This window comes from Mytilus californianus, unplaced genomic scaffold (genome assembly GCF_021869535.1).
Source record: "Mytilus californianus isolate M0D057914Y unplaced genomic scaffold, xbMytCali1.0.p SCAF_1, whole genome shotgun sequence".
NCBI lineage: Eukaryota > Metazoa > Mollusca > Bivalvia > Mytilida > Mytilidae > Mytilus > Mytilus californianus.
In genome coordinates, this window is record NW_026262581.1 from 113,042,812 (window position 1) to 113,066,377 (window position 23,566).

General features: G+C 32.7%; 1 protein-coding gene across 3 annotated transcripts; it reads right to left on the reverse strand.

Moving 5' to 3' along the window:
* Positions 1-20,451: 20,451 nt before the first annotated feature.
* On the reverse strand, positions 20,452-22,050 carry LOC127730824 (malignant fibrous histiocytoma-amplified sequence 1 homolog). 3 transcript variants are annotated; one of them, XM_052239430.1, is made up of 2 exons: positions 21,939-22,050; positions 20,452-21,726 (listed from the first exon to the last, which is right to left on the reverse strand). In XM_052239430.1, exon 2 carries the CDS (start codon positions 21,723-21,725, stop codon positions 20,898-20,900), a length of 828 nt encoding a protein of 275 aa, XP_052095390.1. In that variant the 5' UTR covers position 21,726; positions 21,939-22,050; the 3' UTR covers positions 20,452-20,897. The 3 variants fall into 3 exon arrangements, with proteins under 3 accessions (XP_052095390.1, XP_052095381.1, XP_052095398.1); XM_052239421.1 differs by having other exon boundaries at positions 21,930-22,050; XM_052239438.1 differs by lacking the exon at positions 21,939-22,050 and adding an exon at positions 21,882-21,911.
* Between the last annotated feature and the right edge of the window lie 1,516 nt (positions 22,051-23,566).

Below are 23,566 nucleotides of genomic sequence, written 5' to 3' on the forward strand. Positions count from 1 at the left end.
AAAAGACATATTTTTAACGCAAACGAATTTCTCCCAAAATTCACATAATTTTATCACTAATCTTATATATGATGAACAATGAAAATAGTTTCATAATATTCTAGAAGTATCTTTTTTACATCCTATTTGACTGATTTAACTTAAACCTGGACTTTGAACCATTCTAGAGTGTTCCCTTTAAACAGTTTATTGTAGATCGTTGTCTGAATTTTCCTTATTTTTCTTTTTGGCCATGACATTGTCTATTTACTTTGACTAGTATCTTTTTGGTATTTCCTTTTTTTTTTAGAAAGGTTCTCAATTGTATACATGCAAGTATTATAACTTATAGTTTGGTAGCAATATGTTCTTTGCAAGATTGTTTACAATATTTATTGAATATGCTGTCAAATTGGGGTTATCATACATAATACATATAGGGGATCACAAATGTAATAGATGTCCACACATTTTGATAGCAATTGGTATATTGCAGGATTTTTCAAATCTTTTGATTGATTTTTTTTATTTCCTCAAATGTTCTAACCATTGTGTCCATGTTTATTTGAAAAGGGGTCAATGGTCGGACATACGTTTTAGTTGACCATTTAAAGACGGTTTTTCGAGTTTCAGAGAAGTAACATCTTTAAGTTGGCCATCATGACAGACGACTGGCCTAAAGATGGCAAATGCTTACAAAGTCTATTTAGGCTAGGCTTAATATAAATAAATAAATAGACAGATTAAAAAAAATAATAGATAGATAAATAAATAAATTGTATTTCTGTGAATGAATACATATAAAAATAAGGAGATGTGGTATGATTGCGCTCAAGCCTCCCCTAACCTGGGACTGTGGTGTAACAGTTCAACATAAGAACAAACTATTAAAATCAGTTGAAAAAGGCTTAACTCACCAGATGGATACAAATAGAAATACATCTAACAAAAACACAGAGTGGACGTGGACGGGGACTTATACATCCCCACAATAAAAAGACATTAAGTACAGATATGATAATACTCGCAGTTACTGACAGCTAGTTCAAAGCCAATAACAACTAATAAAAAAAATCATGTATCTAAGACTAAAATAGTAATCAGTACACATCCAACGTCAAATGGATTTAATTGTAAAGACGCCATAAAAGTCAGAGAAACCTTGTGCAATGCCAAACTATGGGTATCGACAGATTGTATCGTGAGAGTACATATGTGTAATATTTAGTATGGTTTTAATTTACTGATAACAAAATCAATATTTATACCAATAAAAACTATATTAAAATATTTGATAACAGTGTTGAATAGGTAACCTTTTAGAATAATAGATATAAGAAGATGTGGTATGAGTGCCAATGAGACAACTCTCCATCCAAGTCAAAATTTATAAAAGTAAACCACTATAGATCAAAGTACGGTTTTCAACACGGAGCCTTGGCTCACATCGAACAGCAAGCTATAAAGGGCCCAAAAAATTACTAGTGTAAAACCATTCAAACGAGAAAACCAACGGTCTAATCTATATAAAAAACGAGAAACGAGAAACACTTATGAACCACATCAACAAACGACAACTACTGAATATCAGATTCCTGACTTAGGGAAGGTGCAAACAATTGCAGCGGGTTTAAACGTTTTAATGGTACCAAACCTTCACCCTTATCAGAAACAATAGTGTAACATCACAACATAGAAACCCACACTATAAAATATCAATTGAAATGGCTTAACTCAATCAAAAGACATATTAACACCAGAGAACATACACTGAACAAATAAATTTGATCTATGATACAATGTAAATACAAAATAAATAAACTAAGGGAAGAATAATTAAAGTAAAATGTTATACCGCTGTGAAATGTTAAACAATTTAAGAAAAACAATATGCTTGAACAAAAATATCAGCCATTTGCAATTACTTTAAACACAGGTAAATGAAAATTATTTTGTTGTTAGGTATACGTGTACAGTTCAAATGGAGAAAGGAAATATTTTTTACAAAATAAATAATTTTGATGTTCATAGTACGAAGAAGTGAAAATTTATGGTAATACCAAACACTTATCAAAGCTGGTATATAGACCAGATATAACCCTGAATAAGTAAACATTAAATAACAAAAAGCATTTCAATAAGTACCAACAGGTCATATAAACAAGAAAGTACGATTTAAGAGTACTCGCAGTTACTGACAGCTAGTTAAAAGCCAAAAACAATTAATAATAAAAAATCATGCATAAGAGACTAAAATCAACTAAAACATATCCCAGGGATTTAGTATTTTAACGTCATGGACAGTCAAAGAAGACATGACTTGTGCAATGCCAAAAATAAATGTATCGACAGGCAGTAGGATAATTAGGAGTTAACCTCTTTATAGATCAAAATGAACGTGGGTGTGTCTTTATACATCCCGTTTGAAAAGAATACAAATTTAGTTATGTTTTAATTTGGTGATGACAAAATCGATATTGGTGCCAATGTAACTATATTCAAAGATCTAATTACAACATTGGTAAGATAACCTATACTAATAAGTTTGTTTAAAGGTTAGTTTAAAAAAAGAATTTAAGAAGTCTACCCGGATCATATCTAAATTTCCGAGCTCAGCTTACAACATCACCGTAAAATTTAGGATGTTCATTATAAGCGTTCATTTACATATACAAAAGAAGAATTTAAAGTATAAAATAAGCTGAAATGTTTAAGGCAAGATTAGGGATGATATCAATCTGATTAAAATTCTGATCCATATTAACTCGCGTGCTCGTATATATATATATATATATTCTGTTTGGTATTGGATTAATAATTTTTAAAGATCCATTTGGTTACATCTTGTGATCAGTTTATTTGGCCAATGGCAGTCAGCAGGGTTTAAGAACATCAGTTGTTCGACCTGTCAGTCAAATGCGTTTTGTTGAAATATACTTTTTCACTTTTTTTGGTCTTTTGGAAAATGTTGTTTGTGCTGTATTTAGATCCCTCTACCAAGAAATTTGTTTTGCATGCACACGTATAAAAATTGCAGTTTTTATCCAACGAAATCATAGGTTTGAACGTCGTTTTCAATTTAGACTTGTTTATATATATATATTATTAATCGAATATTTTTAAGGATTTGTGATTCGTTAAAACTTGATCACATGTACATTTGTATTTGCTCAGTTTGCACGCCAATACTGTTGTGTTTAGCTTTTCGTAGGTCAAAAACAGCATATTGCACAGGGCATACAGCATGTTACTAAAAATAGATTCCAGAAATCCCCAATTTTACATTGTTCATGCTATAGTTGTTTATTAATAATATAACAATTGTAGCCTTTGGTTGAGGTCAATACGATGTTATATCGACCCAGAGAAGCATATCGACCTCGGACTTTGTCCTCAGTCAATATGCTTCTCTTAGGTTGATATAACCTCGTATCGACCTCATACAAAGGCTATAATTGTATAATACAACTCGTCTAAACATCAGCCCAACAATGTTAGATCTGTAAATTTGCTTTCGCAAATCTTTTGTTCTTTGCGAAAGCAAATTTACATGTCTAACACTGTTGTGCTGATGTTTAGACGAGTTGTATATACAGAATGTACACAGCCATGTATCACCATCACTGCTGGTGATCCGATGGATAAATCTGTTGTAGAGTTGTCACTGATTCAGACGTACTTATATATATGTATACATATATATAATATATAAACAAGTCTAAATTGAAAACAACGTTCAAACCTATGATTGCGTTGGATAAAAACCGCAATTTTTATACGTGTGCATGCAAAACAAATTTCTTGGTACAGGGGTCTAAATACAGCACAAACAACATTTTCCAAAAGACCAAATGAGATATATTTATATATATATATAGGCATATGAGTATAACGAAATCAGAGAACAATATTTTAATTAGATTGGGAAGATATAAGATTGAAAACATCTAGATTATATACTTTAAGATATTTAAAACATGTTCAAAAATAGTACAGGACTTATCTAGTGATCTGAATATTCAATACCACAACCTGACCTACTGATAGAGTACAAACATCCTAAGTTCAAGTTCAAATTCGAATAACAAATAATGTTTCAAATTGACAACACGAATATAAAATGCTTACATCTCTAGGTCGATCCATAATAAATATTGACAGAGATTTCATCCAGGATAGATATTGAGATATACTTGTAACTGGTTCTGATAAAACATATAGTATATAGTCTCTTTGTTTAAATATTTACACGACGCTCTGGCGACTTCTTTCAATTCAATTGTAATAAAATTGTAGTTGTAAAGGCTGTATCGTTGGTGATCTCTTGGTATAGAAGTTTCCTGAGAAGACACTATTAAAGAATTATAATGTTTGATATCTGAAAAAAGGGAAATCTCCAATTATGCTTTAAAAATGCATCATTTTTTACCACAACTGTGATTAACTACAGATGATGGTATCTGCTTATAATTAATCAGGCATTTGACCGACCTAATTCTTTGTTCTGTTTTGTTATCAATTGAAATGGCTTAACTCGATCAAACAGACTTTAAAACAAAAACAAGTAAATATACACTAAACGAATAAGTTTGATCTATGACACAATATAAATACAATATTAAAACGTAGGTGCCTATATAATATACAAGTTACAGGTATTAATTAAAAAAAGATGAATAAGAGTGTCAATAAGCCAACTCTAACCTGGGACAAAATGGCGTTAAATAAAACAACGTACACAGGTAAATTTAAATATAATAAATGTGGTACATATTAAACATAGTGAGACGAGATATAACACAAAATAAGTAAACATTGAATTACAGAAATGCATTACAAATTGTGTCAACAGGTCAACTGAAGACGAAAGTACGATTTGAGATTACTCGCAGTTACTGAAAGCTAGTTAAAAGCCAAAAACAATTAACAATAAAAAAAAATCATGCATCAGGAGACTAAAATCAATTAAAACACATCCCAGTGATTTAGTATTTTAACGCCATGAACAGTCAAAGAAGACATGACTTGTGCAATGCCAAAATAAAAGTATCGACAGGCAGTAGGATCGTTAGGATATAAACTTATACTTAATATGCATATGTTATATATAGATATATAAAGCAATCTCTAAATAGAAAAAAAACGTGGATGTGTATTTATACATCCCAAAAAACATTCGAAAAGATTACAAAGTAGTTATGTTTTAATTTGTTGATGACAAAATCAATGTTAGTGCCAATGTTAACAATATTCAAATATCTTATTACAACATTAATAAGATAACCTTTATTAATAAGTTTGTTTAAAGGGTCGATGAGTTTACACAGATCACTTAGTGATTTCCGCGCTTTTAGTACAATATTACCATAAAATTTAGGATGTGAAATACCGTTTTAATAAGTTTTCTACAGGTACAGCAAATTTTACTAATATTTGTATCTATGAAAGAATTTAGTAAATGTTTTAAGTAATTTATGGTAACGAAATCCCTGAATAAATAATTTTCCAGTGATGCATTGATTACGTTCGTTAAAATCTATGACATCACTACACACACGGGCATAACGAACGAGTTGGGATATGTAAACATCGTATGATGGAGCCAAAGGAACATCGCCGTCTAAAAAAGGCAAATTAACAATAGGGAATGAAAAATCGTCTCTTTTGTCGTAAATTTTAGTATGGAGTTTCCCTTTAGAAATTGAAATGTCTAAATCTAGAAAAGGGCAACTACTGCTGTTTATGTTGGATGTATTTAAAGTAAAATCCTTTGGGTAAATTTCGGTAGTATATTAAGAGAACTCTGGATTATTTAACGAAAAAATATCATCAAGATAACGGTAGGTATTGTTGAATGTGTCGACCAAATGTAACAATGACGTGCCTTTACTGAGTTTGGCCATAAACTGTGATTCATAGCAATACAGGCATTAATCTGCTATTAAAGGGGCACAATTAGTACCCATAGGAATACCTACTACCTACCAGAAGACATGTCTTCAATGTTTGTAAACTGGATGAACTGTGGCGTTTTCCTCACTAAAGTTCATTGGTTTTTCCTCTCTCGCTCTGGTGTGACTGCCATTTTACACAGGCTTGAGTCGTATCTACCGATATATTTTCTGATGAAATTCCATTTTAGAGCCGTTGTTCCTCGTTTACCGTATGCAGTCTGGTGTTTATGTCTGTTTTCATTTCAGATTGTAATATGGTAAGTTTCTCTTGTCCGTCCTCCCCATTTACCCCCTGCGACTGTCTTGCATGTATACCTTTTCATCTCCTTTTCTAGTTTCATCTTGCAACATGTCATGCATTGTTTTTCCTATAACTTTCTCTCCCTTTTTGTATCTTGTGCTGCTTAATCTGTTCGTCCTATCCCATGAGGTATCTGATTTCTAACATGGCTTCTGTCCTCTTGATATACTGGCCGACCACTTGCGCCCGATTCTCGTTACTTTACAAAAAATAAGATGTGGTATGATTTCCAAAGAGACCACTCTCCACCAGAGATCAAATGGCAGCGAAGTTATCAACTATGGGTCACCGTAGGGCCCTCAAAAATGAGCAAAAAGACATACCGCATTGCAAGCTATAAAAGACCCCGAAATGACAAATCTAAAGCAATTCAAACGAAAAAACTAACGGCCTGATTTATGTACAAAATAATAAACGAAAAACGAAAAACGAAAACAGCAACAAACGACAACCACTGAACTACAATCTCCTGACTTGCGACAGGCACATATATATATATAGAATGTAGCGGGATTTAACATGTTTTGGGGCGCACAACCCTCCCCCTAACCTGGGACAGTGGTGTAACAGCACAACATAAGAACAATCTATACAAATCAGTTGAAAAAGGTTGCCTGCTTCCCGGATCTTATTGTCTTCGAAGGTACCTATTAACTCTTCTTTCCATTGAAACCACCACTGGCAATGGGATCTCGTACTGCTGGTGACGTTCGGTATGAATTTAGATTCTAGCTGAGTACATTTCTGACGATATTCAGATATATTCCTCACTGAGTCTTGAAAAATTCCTGATGCGTCTTCTTAATTGGTGTTCGCAATTGAGTTGCAACAACAATAGCTTTTTCTGATGCAAATGAGGAAATGTGTAGTTAATTGGTAAGAGTTTATCAAATTGACTTGCGTTGTACCGGTCTCAAGAGCCTTTTTAGAAGACGATTTCAAAGCTGTCATTCAGTGGTGCTGTTTTCTTGAACAGGATCATAGAAGAAACACGCGTCTGGTGAATCCAATTACAAGCCTTGTACCTTTGATGAGTTATCATCCCTGTCTACAGTTTTAATACCAATTCCAGAGCACGAGTTTATCGGTACTGAAGCATGATTTCATTGATGATCGGGTTTAAGCACAATACAACATTTTTTCAGCAGTAGAATACCTTCTGCTCCGTCGTATGGCGTTTATATATCTCAGTTAATATGTTACTATTCGGATAAATATCAACAAGGAGAAAAAAAAAAAGAAAATCACATGAACTCCAATTCGGAGGGAGACCATGTTGAGCATCTTCTTTTATGTTTGCATCACCAACTATGTCATGTCAGACTAGTAAAAAATGTCACATCATGTAAATGTACACAATCGTTGAGACACTGACACATCGTATCGGCCTATAAAATCTTTAATGCTTAATAAAGTTACAACCGCACCACAAACCATCGAGATGAAAACATGAAATACAAACTCAGATCTATGTATTTTTTTTTTTAAATCAGATGATTTAACAAAGAATGGTTTATTTGTGTCATTTCTTTACAAAATTAATATAGACTACAACGTCTACATTTTTACGCCTATTTTAAATTCCACTCCGATTATTGACTTACTGTTTTTTTCTATATATAACTAACTTGCACTGTATTAAACCCATGATCAAGTTAACATATATAACGAATTAATTGTTTTGCCACCTGATCAGTTCTGCAAATAGTGAGACATGAATTGAAAAAAATGACACGGCAAACAATTGGGTCCTCAATGCTCTTCAACTTCGTACTTTATTTGGCCTATTAACCTTTTTGATTTGTGCGTCACTGATGAGTACTTTGTAGATGAAACGCGCGTCTGGCATACAAAATTTCAATCCTGGTAACTATGATGAGTTTATTGTTTACTTTACGTTCAGAAAATGTAACTTGTCTAACTAGTAAAAGGTAAAAGACATATTAAAGTATTTATTTTTATAGATACCTATTATATACATGTGTAATGAAAATATATTTGGTCTCTGATAAAATATCTATTTGAAGATATCTCAATTATGCACGAAACGTTAAAAAAATCACTTAGAATATAAAGATCTTACTTACTAAGTTCAAATTCAAATATTTTATTGTCAATTAAAGAACCCAACCCATTACAGATAGAATAGTCAAGTTAGAATTGGTTAAAAATTTTAATGATTACAATGATTACAACGGTCTTATGATCTTCTTGTCTAATATTTGGTCAGATTTGATCTTGAGACACCAGAATACATTTAAGTCGACTGATCTAGTGGAGTCTAATCATCTTGAAATTCTGACATTTCTGAAGTGGTCTGGATTTGCATGGTTAAATTGGTGTATCCATAGTAGGAGACGCTGACCCTGTCGTCACACCTGGTATCATTTCGTTTTTAAGTTCAGATTTTTCCTCATTTTTAGGACAGTTTGTCGCCCATTGTTTAGAATGCCTATTGAAAGCTGTTGACAAATGTTTTTAAAGCAGTTTTACGAACTTGGGATAAGTCTGTCGATTATTATTGTCAAAGGAAGACAACTCTTATGTGAAAAATGATCAATCAAATGTATAAAAGCATTTCAAAAATACCGAACTCCAAGTATAATTTGAGCTGCGTCGGATAGAAATCGACCTTATGCAAATGAATATCAATACATCTGTTAACCTATTTCGGGCTGAAAAAATCACTATGCAAAGTCTTTAACTGTTTGAAAATTGAGTTGGTATAAGAACCTTACAAAGCAGATCAAAATTCATCTTTTATTTCGTATTTAAATGTTCCAAAATCAATCAAAGTCTTATATATGTACATGTATACGTGCACTTGCATAAAGTCGATTTCTATCCGAGGCAGCTCATATCTTCGCCAGATAAGCTTTATACGCAATTTTAATAAGTTATTGTTACTACGGACGGAATCATTACACAGTGTTCAAGACAAAAAACAGTTAGTGATAAATTTACGTATATGGATCAACAATTGGAATACAAACTTAATCAATATACTGCATTTAACTGATTTAACAAATAATTTACGGAAGAAAATATCTGTTTTTCTATCGGCCGGATTAGTGACATCTATGACATCGTGTCAACTCCTACTTCACTGTGTCCAGCTGTTATATAAGATAGTGTAAGTTGAGTGATACATTGTCCTTATCTGTTTCATCTTGGGTTGTAGCACAATATATGATGTAAGGTGGCAAGTAGATTGTAGGTCAAATATTGTTGTCAGTCGGAAATGTAGTAACCTATTCAAATTTTGTTGTTGAATTTGGAGGTTCATACTGTAGGAAATACTAGTAAATAAATTCAGCATATAACATATTGGTCTTTCAGAAGTAGTATAGCATAAACTCAACCCATTGACCAAACGTAATAGGCTGAAGATCGGAAACTCCTTAAATAATTTAAAAAAATACAATTTCTGGAGGAATCTTTAATTTGATATCATTTATTTATTCATTTACTTTTGCGTGAAAGAATCGTCATCCATATGTCATGATATGAAGTGATATATATACTTTTACAAATATCACAAACGTTTATTGGTGTAAATGTTTTGTAAGTCTTTTTTTCTTTATCAATACTTATATACTTTGCCATTTCCATTCTTTCTTGTTTTCGCATTGCTGCCTTTTTACCCTTCTTCACTGTCTAATTTAAAGTGTACGATAATTTTATGTTCAATTTCAAGACCGTAATAGCTTTCGCCTCATGTATACATTCAAATCTGTTTAGGTCTGTGATGATAAACAAGTTGCAAGTTAGCATCTTTCTTTTAAATTCATTTAGTTTAAGCGAAACTTATATTTCACCCGCATCAAAAACGATTTTAAATTGTGTTTGCTTGTTCAATATAAAAATCACTTAATTATTTTACTAAAATAGAATTAAAAAACAATATTTCAAAAAGTCTCAAATTTTGACGAGAGTCGAACATTAGATCTGAAGTCGAAAGAACACAGGTTTGAGCGAAGTACAACGTCACATTGCATTCAAGTAATTAAAGTCTTTCATACAGTAAACCTAGTACAAAAACAAATGTTGAGAGGTTTGGAGCTAGAAAAACAACGTTAAACCCGCCGCATGTCCATACGCTTTTCTAAGAAAGTAACATTGTTAGTGGTTGTTCTATCAAAAAGTCCCAAATTTTGACAAGAGTCGAACATTAGATCTGAAGTCGATAGTATATAAATAACACATAGCTAAGAGGGTGATAGAGCAGATTGTTACCCCGAGAAAACATTGTCAACTGAGGCGAAGCCAAGGTTGACAATGTCTTTTCGAGGGGTAACAATATGCTCTATCACCCTCTCAGATATGTGTTATTTAATTTATTATACTGAATGTTCTGTTATTACTGTCGATTAAATTTCAAATTCAAAGTAATAAACTATGACGTCTTGCACGTATTTGATTAAGCGCACACTTGATCAAGCGTCTCCGTGAAGGGTAATAGAGTATTTGCCATAGGATAGAGTCGTATTTAATAAAGCGCAAACTTGATCAAGCGTCTTCGTGAAGGGTAATAGAATATTTACCATAGAATAGAGTAAATTGTCTCCCTCGTATTAACCAATCAAAATCTGGCATTTTGACATGAGGTATAATAAAAAATTTAATTACACCTCAACAATTTTTACAACTAAAATAATTGTATTTTACCAGCCCTGTAAACGTCTTAATGAGCAAAGAACACAGGTTTGAGCGAAGTACAATGTCACATAGTATTCAAGTAATTAAAGTCATTCATACAGTAAATCTAGTACAAAAACAAAAGTTGAGAGGTTTGGAGCTAGAAAAACAACTTTAAACCCGCCACATGTCCATACGCCTTTCCAAGAAAGTAGCATTGTTAGTGGTTGTTCTTGTCATGTAACAATATGTGTGTTCTTCTTTGTTGTTGTCATTTTAGTTATTTTGGAAAATTAAGTGTTGATGGCAGATCATTGATGGATTTTTTTTCTTTTCAAGATTCTGGACTTTGAGCTTTATATAAATTGTACAGTTGGCCTCTATATACTGTTTTACTTTGATGGCTGTCTCATTGACATATACACAACACATCTTTTTATTCATATGTCGAATAACTTACAGCCAGTTCTGTGTCGATGTGTGCTAATTTTTTAAATGTTAAGAAACTTTTAGGCTTACTTACAACAAGAAGTACTCCAAACACAACCTACACAATGACATCCCCACTCTTTGAAAGGAAAAAGTTGTGAAAAAAATTACAGGTCAACTAACCGTCTTAAAAAAGTATAGTCATTTGTAACAGCCCCGGTATAACAACATGTAAAATAATTCAAACGTGAAAATAAACGGCGTGATCTATATTACGGCAATTTAAGAAAAACAAATACGACATACAACAACTAACGACAACCACTGGATAACTGGTTTCTTATTTTGGAAGGCACACCAAACATGTGACGGGTTTAACATGTTTCTAAGCGCTCATCATTGTAACATATCCGTCGTTATATGTGAAACAGATATTCCATAATGGTCAACCAACTACTGATGGCGTCCGCATAATTTTCGAATGGATAATTTCAACTTTACCACTTCGAACTCTTGGTTTAACAGCATATATAAGCACAAACCCTCTAGCAAGGAAATTATGATAGGAAATGCAAGCTCTGGAATACCGTATCAACTGGGAGATATATACTTCAAATGCAAGCGTTGCTGGTATGTTGCTAAATAGAAATGGAAAGTTCACAATTTAGAAGCTGGAATCATCTCTTTTCTCTTAATTTATTTTGTTCTAAACCGAGTCTCATTGTCAATTTTTAAATGTAAATCAAGATAGGAACGCAGACTTAACTGTATCTGTCGTATCCTCTATTTCAAGTTGTTTGGGATATATGCGTTCAACATCGTCACCAAAAGCTCCTGTATGAAGTCATCATCATATGAATAAAGGAACAAGTCGGCGAGAAGAGTAGCACAATTGGTTCCAATGGGAATGCCGATTGTTTGTTGAAAAACACATCTTCCAAAAGGAACAAATATGTTGGCAATCAAGAAATCGAGTCAAATTCAGAGATTTTGTTTTTTGATTCAGAGTGATTTTTTGACAGATTTAGATTTATTTTCTTTCAATTTGTCTTAGTTTGGTATGTTAGTATCAATCTAAGAGTACTAGCAGAACCTTCCTTCAACGAAGAAATAAACCATGTTCCCCAAGACCAAAAACTCAATCAGCACACCTCCGACGGATAAAGCATGTAAAGGCTTCATAATCAATATGAGAAAAACATGACCATGTGCAATCCCAATATATGAGTATCGACAGGATGTTGAACCATTAGTGTTACAAAATGAGAAACAATACATGTTTAAGTATGTATTTAACTATTAAAAATAAAAGCAATGTTAGTACAGATAAAGAAAATATTCAAATATCTAACCAAGCAATGCTAAATTGATAAACGTTAAGAAATATCTATTTTTCAAAGGAACAATACGTTGATATATGGATCGTATCTTTACCTACGAGCTCTATAAACAACATCACTGGAAATTCAGGATGTGATATCCCATTTATTATAAGATGTTTACAGTTTATCTTCCGGATAAAGCAATGGCAAAATCAAAGATTTGCTAAGGAAAGTAATAAAGAATTGAGTTAGGAAATCAAAATTGTACATGCACAATGGTATTATATGGTTGAGATTCTGGAAAAGATTTAAACATATCTTAATTTACCAGAGGTTTAGGAGAAGTTGCGAATACAAAAGGGTACTCCTAGATAAAGCAATGACAACGTCCATACTTTGCTAAGGGAACTCTCAAAAATAATTCGGATTTAAACAAAATGAGGTGCACAATGTAATTATATAATTCAGATTATGAGAACATTTTAATAAATTTTAATAAAAGGTTTAGGACAAGCCGATAAAAATGTGACTTGAAACGCATAGTATGCCATAGATATAACAAAGTCCATGTAATGCCAAAGATAACCCTAAAAATTATTCGGATGAAATGAATCAGAGGTGAAAAAGAATATCATGGGAGTAAGATTATGTGAAAGGTTATAAAATTTTTCTAGTAATTAAGGAGCAGTAGCGGGGCGGAAGAAGGCATGGACGGACAGACTAACGGATAAGCTTTCCCAATTTACTCCCTCCCCGGCTCAAGAAAGCGAATGACATACAAAGTCGAATAATAAACCAACTTCTCAAGTAGTTAATATATATGTTATATGTTATAGAAGGGAGGCGAAAGATACCAAAGGGACATCCAATTCCATAAGTCGAAAATAAACTGACAACGCCATGGCAAAAAAAGGAAAAAGAAAAAGAACAAAAGAACAACAACAGTATACAAAACACAACATCTGTATTCAGAGCTTATGTTTGTACAGATATATGTATCTAATCGAAGTATAACTTTCGTAGGCATTCGTAGTCGTATTCTAATAAATATTTAAAACTCGGCTTGGATTAATTTAGTATACACATATATATATGATCTTCAATCTCAATTAACTATCAAAGTTGTGGTTAGAACCTGGAATTTTGCATATTTTACATGTTGTTTGAACTCACGTACACAATGTCAAGTCAAGCAGAATATATTACCTTAAAAACCTAAGTTAGGGGGTATAATTAGCCTAAACTAATATCCTGAGCACACAAGTGTTGACGATCACCATCACGATATATTGATTGGGTTTTATCAGGTGATTGTGTCACAATCCATTCGAGATATTTTCCTAAAGGGTTCGCATTTACTCGCCGAATTTACCATTTTACCGAATTGAACTCACGGTCAGCTTTGTTAACTGAGCAATTTGACGGAAGTCGGGTGCAAAGCAGGATAGGTTTTCCATTGAAATTTCGTCCCAACGATTTTCTTATCTCTTTTAACATTGTTGGTTCCAAGAACATCCAAAACAGCATCGTTTTAGTAATAATACTAAGAATATACTGTATTCTAATATTATAAATTTATTTGAAAAAATGTACTAGATTCAAAGGTAATATTGAAAGAAATTGTCGTATTATAAAATGTTGATCAACATAGTCACATATGTTATGGAATAAAACCTACAATATTGTCAGTAATAGTCATCTGGAACTGTATATACAATGTTTATAAATACATTTTAATAACTCAATAAAAAAGACGCGTCACTGTTTCATTCGTAAGTGAATGTAAGCAAAACTGGAAGGTTCTTTCCATATATATACGTGCCTTTGAAGTAATTATTATCAAATTTTATTAAAACATGGTAGATAAACGCTAACATTATAAATATGTACATGTAATATATTCATGTCATAAAGAACATTGAATTATGTTCATACTGAATAGATTTGTGTTCGGCTTAAAATGCGAATAAATTAGGCACAACATCTTTTCATGTGCACAAATTATATGACAAAATGCAACAAAAAAATATGTATAATTAATTTTATGAAATTTTTAGTATGGAAACATAATATTTCATGAAAAATTATTCATGAATGTTTCTGTAAAGAATATCCCTCTTTGTTATTTTCTACATCTTATGAACACTTTGATTCAAAGAACAACAACACGGTATCGTATTTAGTAATATTTTTTAATAAATTGCATGCATTCATAATAAAAAAAATTCATATAAAAAAGCCAAATTTCTGCTAAAATCCAAAAAATAAAAGGGATATTTTTTTTGACATAAATTTCTCCTATAACCTAAGGTCTTTGAAACACAAAAAAATATGTATCCACAAAAAGCTTGTGAATATGCAGATGATAACATATGCTTTTACTTATTCAATGATGTCAATTAAAGATATTAAAGAGAAAGAATTAAAGGAAAAAAAAACTTATTAAATTTGGTGCGTCCGAAACGCTGCCCGGGTTTACATTCACAAGGAACGCTCAAACACAATAGTTTAATAGCCAAATCAATCTCAAGGACAACCTAGACTATGGATTTAATTAAGGGTTTAGAAGCCAAATCAATCTCAAGGACAACCTAGACTATGGGTTTAATTAAGGGTTTAGAAGCCAAATCAATCTCAAGGACAACCTAGACTATGGGTTTAATTAAGGGTTTAGAAGCCAAATCAATCTCAAGGACAACCTAGACTATGGATTTAATTAAGGGTTTAGAAGCCAAATCAATCTCAAGGACAACCTAGACTATGGGTTTAATTAAGGGTTTAGAAGCCAAATCAATCTCAAGGACAACCTAGACTATGGATTTAATTAAGGGTTTAGAAGCCAAATCAATCTCAAGGACAACCTAGAGTATGGATTAAATTAAGGGTTTAGAAGCCAAATCAATCTCAAGGACAACCTAGACTATGGGTTTAATTAAGGGTTTAGAAGCCAAATCAATCTCAAGGACAACCTAGACTATGGATTTAATTAAGGGTTTAGAAGCCAAATCAATCTCAAGGACAACCTAGACTATGGATTTAATTAAGGGTTTAGAAGCCAAATCAATCTCAAGGACAACCTAGACTATGGGTTTAATTAAGGGTTTAGAAGCCAAATCAATCTCAAGGACAACCTAGACTATGGGTTTAATTAAGGGTTTAGAAGCCAAATCAATCTCAAGGACAACCTAGACTATGGATTTAATTAAGGGTTTAGAAGCCAAATCAATCTCAAGGACAATCTACACTATGGATTTAATTAAGGGTTTAGAAGCCAAATCAATCTCAAGGACAACCTAGACTCTGGATTTAAACTTAAATAGTCTCGTAATTATTTCTAAATTTGTGAACAGATGATGTAAGACAGAATATGTCATAGATCATGTCAGCACCAAATTTCCGACTGCTGAGTTGATGATACCCTCGAGAACAAGAGATATAACAGCAGCGTTATCGACCCAGTGCTTGAAAACAGAAAATTAATCTTTAGAAATTTGCGCGTCCGCAAACAATTGTTGGGTTGACCATCTTTAGGAACACTCAAATCATACAATTTGAAAACCAAGAATGTATAGCTGATTGATTATGTGAGGAGTTATTTAACCAAAAGCGGTCATGAAATAATAGCGAAATCCATCAAATGACAACCTTGAACCATAGTTACTTAATAATTTCTAAGTTTGTCAACGTAGAATTTATTAACAGGTATGATAACAAAAACATTGACTAATGAACTGATGATAACATCAGCAGCGTTATCGACCAAGTGCTAGAAAGTAAAATTTACCCTTTTTTTTTATTTGGTTCGTCCGAAACGCTTGTCTGGATTTACATTTACCAGGAACGCTCATATCCGATTATTTGAAAGGCCAGGGTGTATAACTCATTGGTAACGTGAGGTACTCTACAATCAAAAAGAGTTTTGAAATCATAGCCAAATTCATTTAAGGTCGTCCTCATAAAATCGCCTCTTACTCAAAGGAAAACTAATAAAACTAATCGATTTTCCTTGTTTCGAAAGGAATATATCAGTTAAAATTTAAAGACCTATCACAATTGTCACAATGTTCTTTAATCAATTGGTGTTATTCATCAAATATTGCACGTCTCTTAACTCATCTTAAAACGACACAATATCTGTCCAAGTTATGAAAAAATGTTTCAACAGACCTTAACATAATGATATGCAAAGAGGCTTAAAAGAAACAACAACGAATTAAAAGGTTACTGACCGGGGATTCCTAAAATCTGAGAAAAAAAAACATAGATCACAAAAATGAGCATAACATAAAGTTTTACATCAACATATTGATATGTAATGAAATAAAAACTAAAATTAATCCCAATTCAATGCGCGTATGTAAATGTTTAAACCCAATAAAAAGATATGAATGCATGACTATTTTGGCCTGTATGTTTTTAGTGAAACCGAAAGAGTATTTCAATATATATATATATATGTGTTTGATAGTCTTATTTTTAAATTTCAATAAAAAAATATTTCCATTAACATAAACATTATTAAATATGAAATAAACAAGTCATTGAGGATAAAAATTGTCATCATGCATCAATAGAATTAAAAACCTAGAATAAATGAAGCACAACTTAACTATAAATGTGGATAAATAGTATGACAAAATGAACAAATACATTTATATGCTTATATAATAAATTCCTTATCTAAGGAAACATAATATTTTATGATTATATTTCTAAACCTGGTTTATAGTGGTCCAAGTCTGGATAACAATGTTTACAAACTTCGTGTTCTTTCTGTTCACTATCATGTTCTCTTTCTTCGTTTATCGCTCTTCATCAGAGTTCGTAAAGATAACACGACGGGTTTCACTAGTGGTATATGAAGGACTTTCCTTTCGGAGCACCTGATTTTATCCTTTGTGTTTGTTTTTGTTTCCTGTCGTTGTACTGTATACTTTTTGTTCAATGCACGTGTTATTTCAATCGAAAATGCCTTGTCAATCTTTTGTCCTTAACACTGATTTCGATTTGTCATGTAATAGGTCTAGATGTAAATTTAAACTTAGAGTGAGACAAGAGATGTTGTATGCATGACCAACCAAGTACCGATTTGAGTTGTCACCGGATTGAACACGATGAAAGTAACTTTTGGGGCAATAACTATTGACCCTTTCGGGCACTTAAATTAACCCTTGATAATTTTTAAGGGTCGTGCTGTTCAATCTTAAGTTTCGATGTGGTGTTTATTGGACTATTGTTTGTTTTTTTTTGTGGTGTGGTTTTTCATCTTTTAATTGTAAGTTTTATTTTCCCTGGTATAAAATAATGAGACGTGGTATAATTACCATTGATATAAATATCCACCAGAGCCCAAATGACGAAGATGTTTCTATAAGAAACATGACGGATGCCTCTGTTTGAGAAGGAACTGTCAATCGTTGACGACTTCAAGTCTAAACCTCCTGATTGCACCTGTGCTAGTTCCCAATTCACATATAATCCGGCTGGCCACGTTATTACCGGAGACCTCAACATTGTCAATAACACTTCCCTGCGAAATTTGTTATCCAAAGGTCCGAAATATCGTGAGCCTAAATCCATCAATTGGAAATACAACTTCAAAATACTGATGGATTCAGTCGAGGATTATGCCAGGCAATGGGCTAAACGCGAGAAAGAAGACGTAGATACTCTTTCCGAATGGATTAAGGCTGTGAGGTCGTTGATACAAATCCGAATTAAGAAACTGAATGGGCATATCAATACCCACGCTACATCAATTTTGAAAGACCCAAATGTTGCGAAACACTTGTCCTACCTCCATGACAAATATGTTGTTGTCCCCGCAGATAAAGCCCCAAACAACATCGTTTTTGTGTGTAAATATCATTACATAAACTGCTTGATAAATGAATTAGGTATTGACAATTCACTTGGAAACTCAACATATACCCTCACGACACTTACCAAGGAGGAAGTCCTAGATAATCATAGGTCTGTTCTATGTTCCTTTGGAATTTCAACCAAAGACGAAGAACTGGATCTTCCATCACTGTATTGGATACCTAAACTACATAAGTGTCCTTACAAACAACGGTATATTGCTGGGTCTTCCAAGTGCTCCACGAAACCTCTTTCTAAACTATTAACATCTATTTTATCAGCAATCAAAGCCGGACTCCAAAGTTATTGTGAAACTGCCTATTCTAGAGGTGGCGTGAATCAGATGTGGATACTAAAAAATTCCAAAGATCTTTTAGAGTACATACAATCTAAGACTCTCTCATCTTGCAATAGTATTAAAACATTTGACTTTTCTACACTTTACACAAGTATTCCCCATTCCAAACTAAAAGACAAATTGAAAGAGTTGGTATTACTTTGTTTCATTAAAAAGAATGGCGAACGTAGATACAAGTATCTTGTCTTGGGGAGGGATAAATCCTACTTTGTAAAGAATTACTCTGATTCAAACAAAAAATTCTCTGAAACTGACATTATCAAGATGCTTGATTTCTTGATTGACAACATATTTGTTACGTTTGGAGGACGTGTTTTTCAACAGACTGTCGGAATTCCAATGGGAACCAATTGTGCCCCTCTTCTTGCCGACTTGTTTCTTTATTATTATGAGGCTGACTTCATACAGGAGCTTCTTAGGAAGAGAGATAAGAAGTTAGCAATATCCTTTAACTCTACGTTCCGCTATATAGATGATGTTCTCTCACTTAATAATATAAAATTTGGTGACTATGTTGAACGAATCTATCCCATCGAACTAGAGATAAAGGATACTAAAGATACAGTTAAGTCTGCCTCATATCTTGACTTACATCTAGAAATTGACAATGAGGGTCGGTTGAAAACAAAACTTTACGACAAAAGAGATGATTTCAGCTTCCCAATTGTGAACTTTCCATTTCTATGTAGCAACATTCCAGCAGCGCCTGCATACGGAGTATATATCTCCCAATTGATACGATATTCCCGGGCTTGTGTTTCCTATCATGATTTCCTTGATAGAGGATTGCTGCTCACAAGGAAGCTATTAAACCAAGAGTTTCAAATGGTGAAGCTGAAGTCATCCCTTCGTAAATTTTACGGACGCCATCACGAGTTGGTTGACCGTTACGGAATAACCGTTTCACAGATGATATCGGATATGTTCCTTATGTCGTAACTACAATACCCTTCCCTTTTCACGAATGTGACTTACCTAATTAGACTATTTACCGGATTTGTAATAACATAAGCAACACGACGGGTGCCACATGTGGAGCAGGATCTGCTTACCCTTCCGGAGCACCTGAGATCACCCCCAGTTTTTGGTGGGGTTCGTGTTGCTTAGTCTTTAGTTTTCTATGTTGTGTCATCTGTACTATTATTTGTCTGTTTGTCTTTTTATTTTTGGCCATGCCGTTGTCAGTTTGTTTTCGATCTATGAGTTTGACTGTTCCTCTGGTATCTTTCGTCCCTCTTTTTTCAATCCTTTCGGATAGCGTGGGTTTACCATCATGTTTTTGTTATGTCGTGTTAGTCAATCTTAATCTATACTTTAATTAATTTACTGTGCAGTAATTCAGGCATTTTTTTCTTTTCGTCATTTTTCTGTAGGCCATGGTATTGTCTGACTTTTGTTGTTTTATTACCTCTTTGTATCCGCTACCACTTTTTACATAATTTTATACGTTAATGTTTCTTTATGCGATATGTTGTGTCCTTCATTTTAAGATATATCAAGTAGAATTGTTTTAATACCATTATAAATTCTTGTAAACTCCTATATATCATGATAATAATAATGCATAAAATTCTGCTTTCAATGCATAATCCACGATTAATAACTATAAACGATATATTTTTTTTAATAATATATTTTGATTTAACATAGGTAATGCTGTAAATAGATATTACTAGGAGTGTTTTCGTGTGCAAACACGGAATGTTCTTGTCTCACAAATAGATTAAGTTTAAAGCACAATTACGAGATTTAATTTGGGTCATAAAACAAAACTGCTGTTCATAAATATGTTTCATATGCATTTGCAAAACGGTAAACATTATAATGTTAAAACAAATATAATAAATCATATTGGGGTTATGATTCAATATACAAAAACTTTTTCTTCATGATGCCGAGGAAACTTTGATCTCTTTACAGTTAGAATAATAATAAAACTATAAAAATGAAAAATAACAAAATATTTAGTTAAATTATTTGTGCTTGTAGATATGAATAATGATAAAGTAAATACTCAGGGTTCCATATTATTTCCACTTTGTCTGTATTTGCATTTACCGTCTGTTTCCATACGAAGCATTACTTCGAGTCTTCCGCTTTCCGTTGTTGGTGTTGAGATAGTTTTCTATTGCATCCATTCCCAGACGGCATACTTCTATCGGAGGACGAACAAGCGGATTATCCTCCAGTAACGACGAAATATACCGCCAGTCCCAATCAATGTTCTTCAGTTGTCCGAAGTCTTTTGGGAGAGACTTCAATAAGTTGTTTCCTAGCCATAGACAGCGCAGCTCAGTCATTTTACAAATACTGTTTGGAATTTTTCTCAATTGGTTGAAACACAGAAGTAACGTATGGAGCTTCTTCATTTTTGAAATCTTCACAGGAAGGTCCTCGAGCGCATTGTCACACATATCCAGAAATTCTAAATTAACCAGATCACAAAGTTCTAGTGGAAACTCTTTAAGTTCATTGTTAGACAGATGGAGACTTTTAAGATTTTTCAGATTCATAAATCCAGTTGGTAAGCTAGATAAATGGTTATTACTAAGAACAAGTCTCTCCAAACTGACCAATAATGTTACTTCCGGTGCCAATGTTTCCAATTCATTAGTATCCAGAATAAGTACCCTCAAGTTGACCAATTTTCCAATTGCGTGTGGAAGTTCTGGAAGTTTATAATCAAGACATGCTTCGCGTTCTGGACTAAGTTCTAAAACTTCTAGCTCCAAAATATTGAATACAGAGTTAGGTAAATCGTTCAGATCTTTGCCTTTGATCTTCAACCTTTTCAATCCATAATAAGTTGGATCTTCAGTTTGTACAAGCATCCTTAGTGATTTGGTATCACTTAGAGTACGTGGTGTAAAAATATCTGCCATTCTGAAAGCAAATACCGACAAAATTATATCTTCTATGTACAAATAAAATCAATACGAATTCCACTGAACAAACAAAGTGAGATGAAAAAACAATAAACATGAATTTACTTTAATTGATTTGATTAAATCGAAAAAAATGAATTGTGAAATATTTACATTTGAACAAAGATATTCTGTACATGTAAAATCAATATAATAATATACCTTGTATACCTGTTGTACTTTGAGCTGTTCCTACCTGTTTTTTTTTATACCTCTATCAAGTTTCCCACCTATACTAAGCTTAGTCATTTCACGCATGTTACCTTTAAAATCCGTTTTTAACATCAACTTTTAAAAACTATCACTTTTATTAACACTTCATTATACATAGTAAAATGTTGACTTGAATCAATGAATAAAATGACGAAGTTTGAAATAATAAAAACAGAAATCGAGATTTAAATTACTTTGATCTAATGCAGCTATAAGTTTGATGAACGATTAATAGTAATGGTTCATGTAGTCCTATATGAAAAACAACCATAATAAACTGATGTACTTTGATTATAAAATAAAGTTGTTCATTTTATTTTATAGAAAAACAGATTAATTTCGAAAACTAAATACGATATATAGAGAAATAAAACCATTGATGTTATATAGTAAAATCAAACACTTGGCGTTGCAACATCACTTTTGCAAAGGAAGGGATTGAAAAAATTTAGATAAATACGTGGAACTTCAAACTATCTGAAAGATTTTTTATGAGTGAAAAAGTTTGCATAGACAATTGTTTCGCATATCTACGTTATTCACAATGACTTTGAGATGGTGGACTATTAGTCCCGTAGGTATCATCAGTTCAGTAATCAGCAGTTATTTGGTACTGACAAGATTTATAACACATTTTTGTTTCTAAAATTCCCCGTTGATGAATTAAGAAATTACTAGGAAACTATGGCTGCAACTCCCTCAAGCAAAGTTGTCCTTAAATGAATTTGTTTATTCTTTGTATGTCCTTTTTGGTCCTATAGCTCCGTTTCTAAGTACTTATGCATTCCTGGCTTTCAAATGTTAAAGGTTGAGAGTTCATGATGAACGTAAATCCCAAAAAAGCGCTTTCGACGGACGAAATTTGTAGTGTAATTTTCATTCATACTGATGCTAAGATTATCTTGTTCATATTACAAAAACAGAAATGTTGAAAGCCCATTTTGGAAAGCCTCCAATACCTAATGAAAGCAGTTTCGACAGTAAATCAGCATTATAAACCAATGAATTTCCAAACATCAAAAGGATTATCTTGTACATGGAGACTGCATGGACTGGTATTATTTATCATATGTGGTGTTTCAATTTCAGCATCAGTGACCTGAAAATCAATTTTATTCCACATATAGTATAACTATGGTTGCTGCTAACACTTTGAAATTGGATCCACTTATACAAATTACTTTACTGCTGATTCCTAAGTAAATATGAATGAAAAATATAATATTAAAATCGATGATATTTAAAACTGAATATTCGAAATGAAGTTTGTCAAATCTCATTTATATAAAAGTATTTTGGAAGACGTGGTATTGTAAAATGCACGTTTAATGTTTAACTATGGCTAGGAAATTGGGGTTTTGTTGAATAATTATTATAGGTAATGATCTTGTCTACCCTTTGTTCTCAAAGAAGGTTTTACATCCCAGCTGCATATATATATATTTTTTCGTATGTTATCGAGGCCGGGATAAGGAGCCGTATTCGTTGTTTTTCAACTAACATTTTGACAGATTAAAAAAACTGCAACAAAAAAATTTCCTGTCACCAGCCCGCATCATACAAGGGTCAGCAGTCACTACATGTAA

Excerpts from the sequence above, each read along its gene's own strand:
- LOC127730824 (XM_052239430.1), bottom strand. The coding sequence starts at position 21,725 with ATGGCAGATATTTTTACACCACGTACTCTAAGTGATACCAAATCACTA.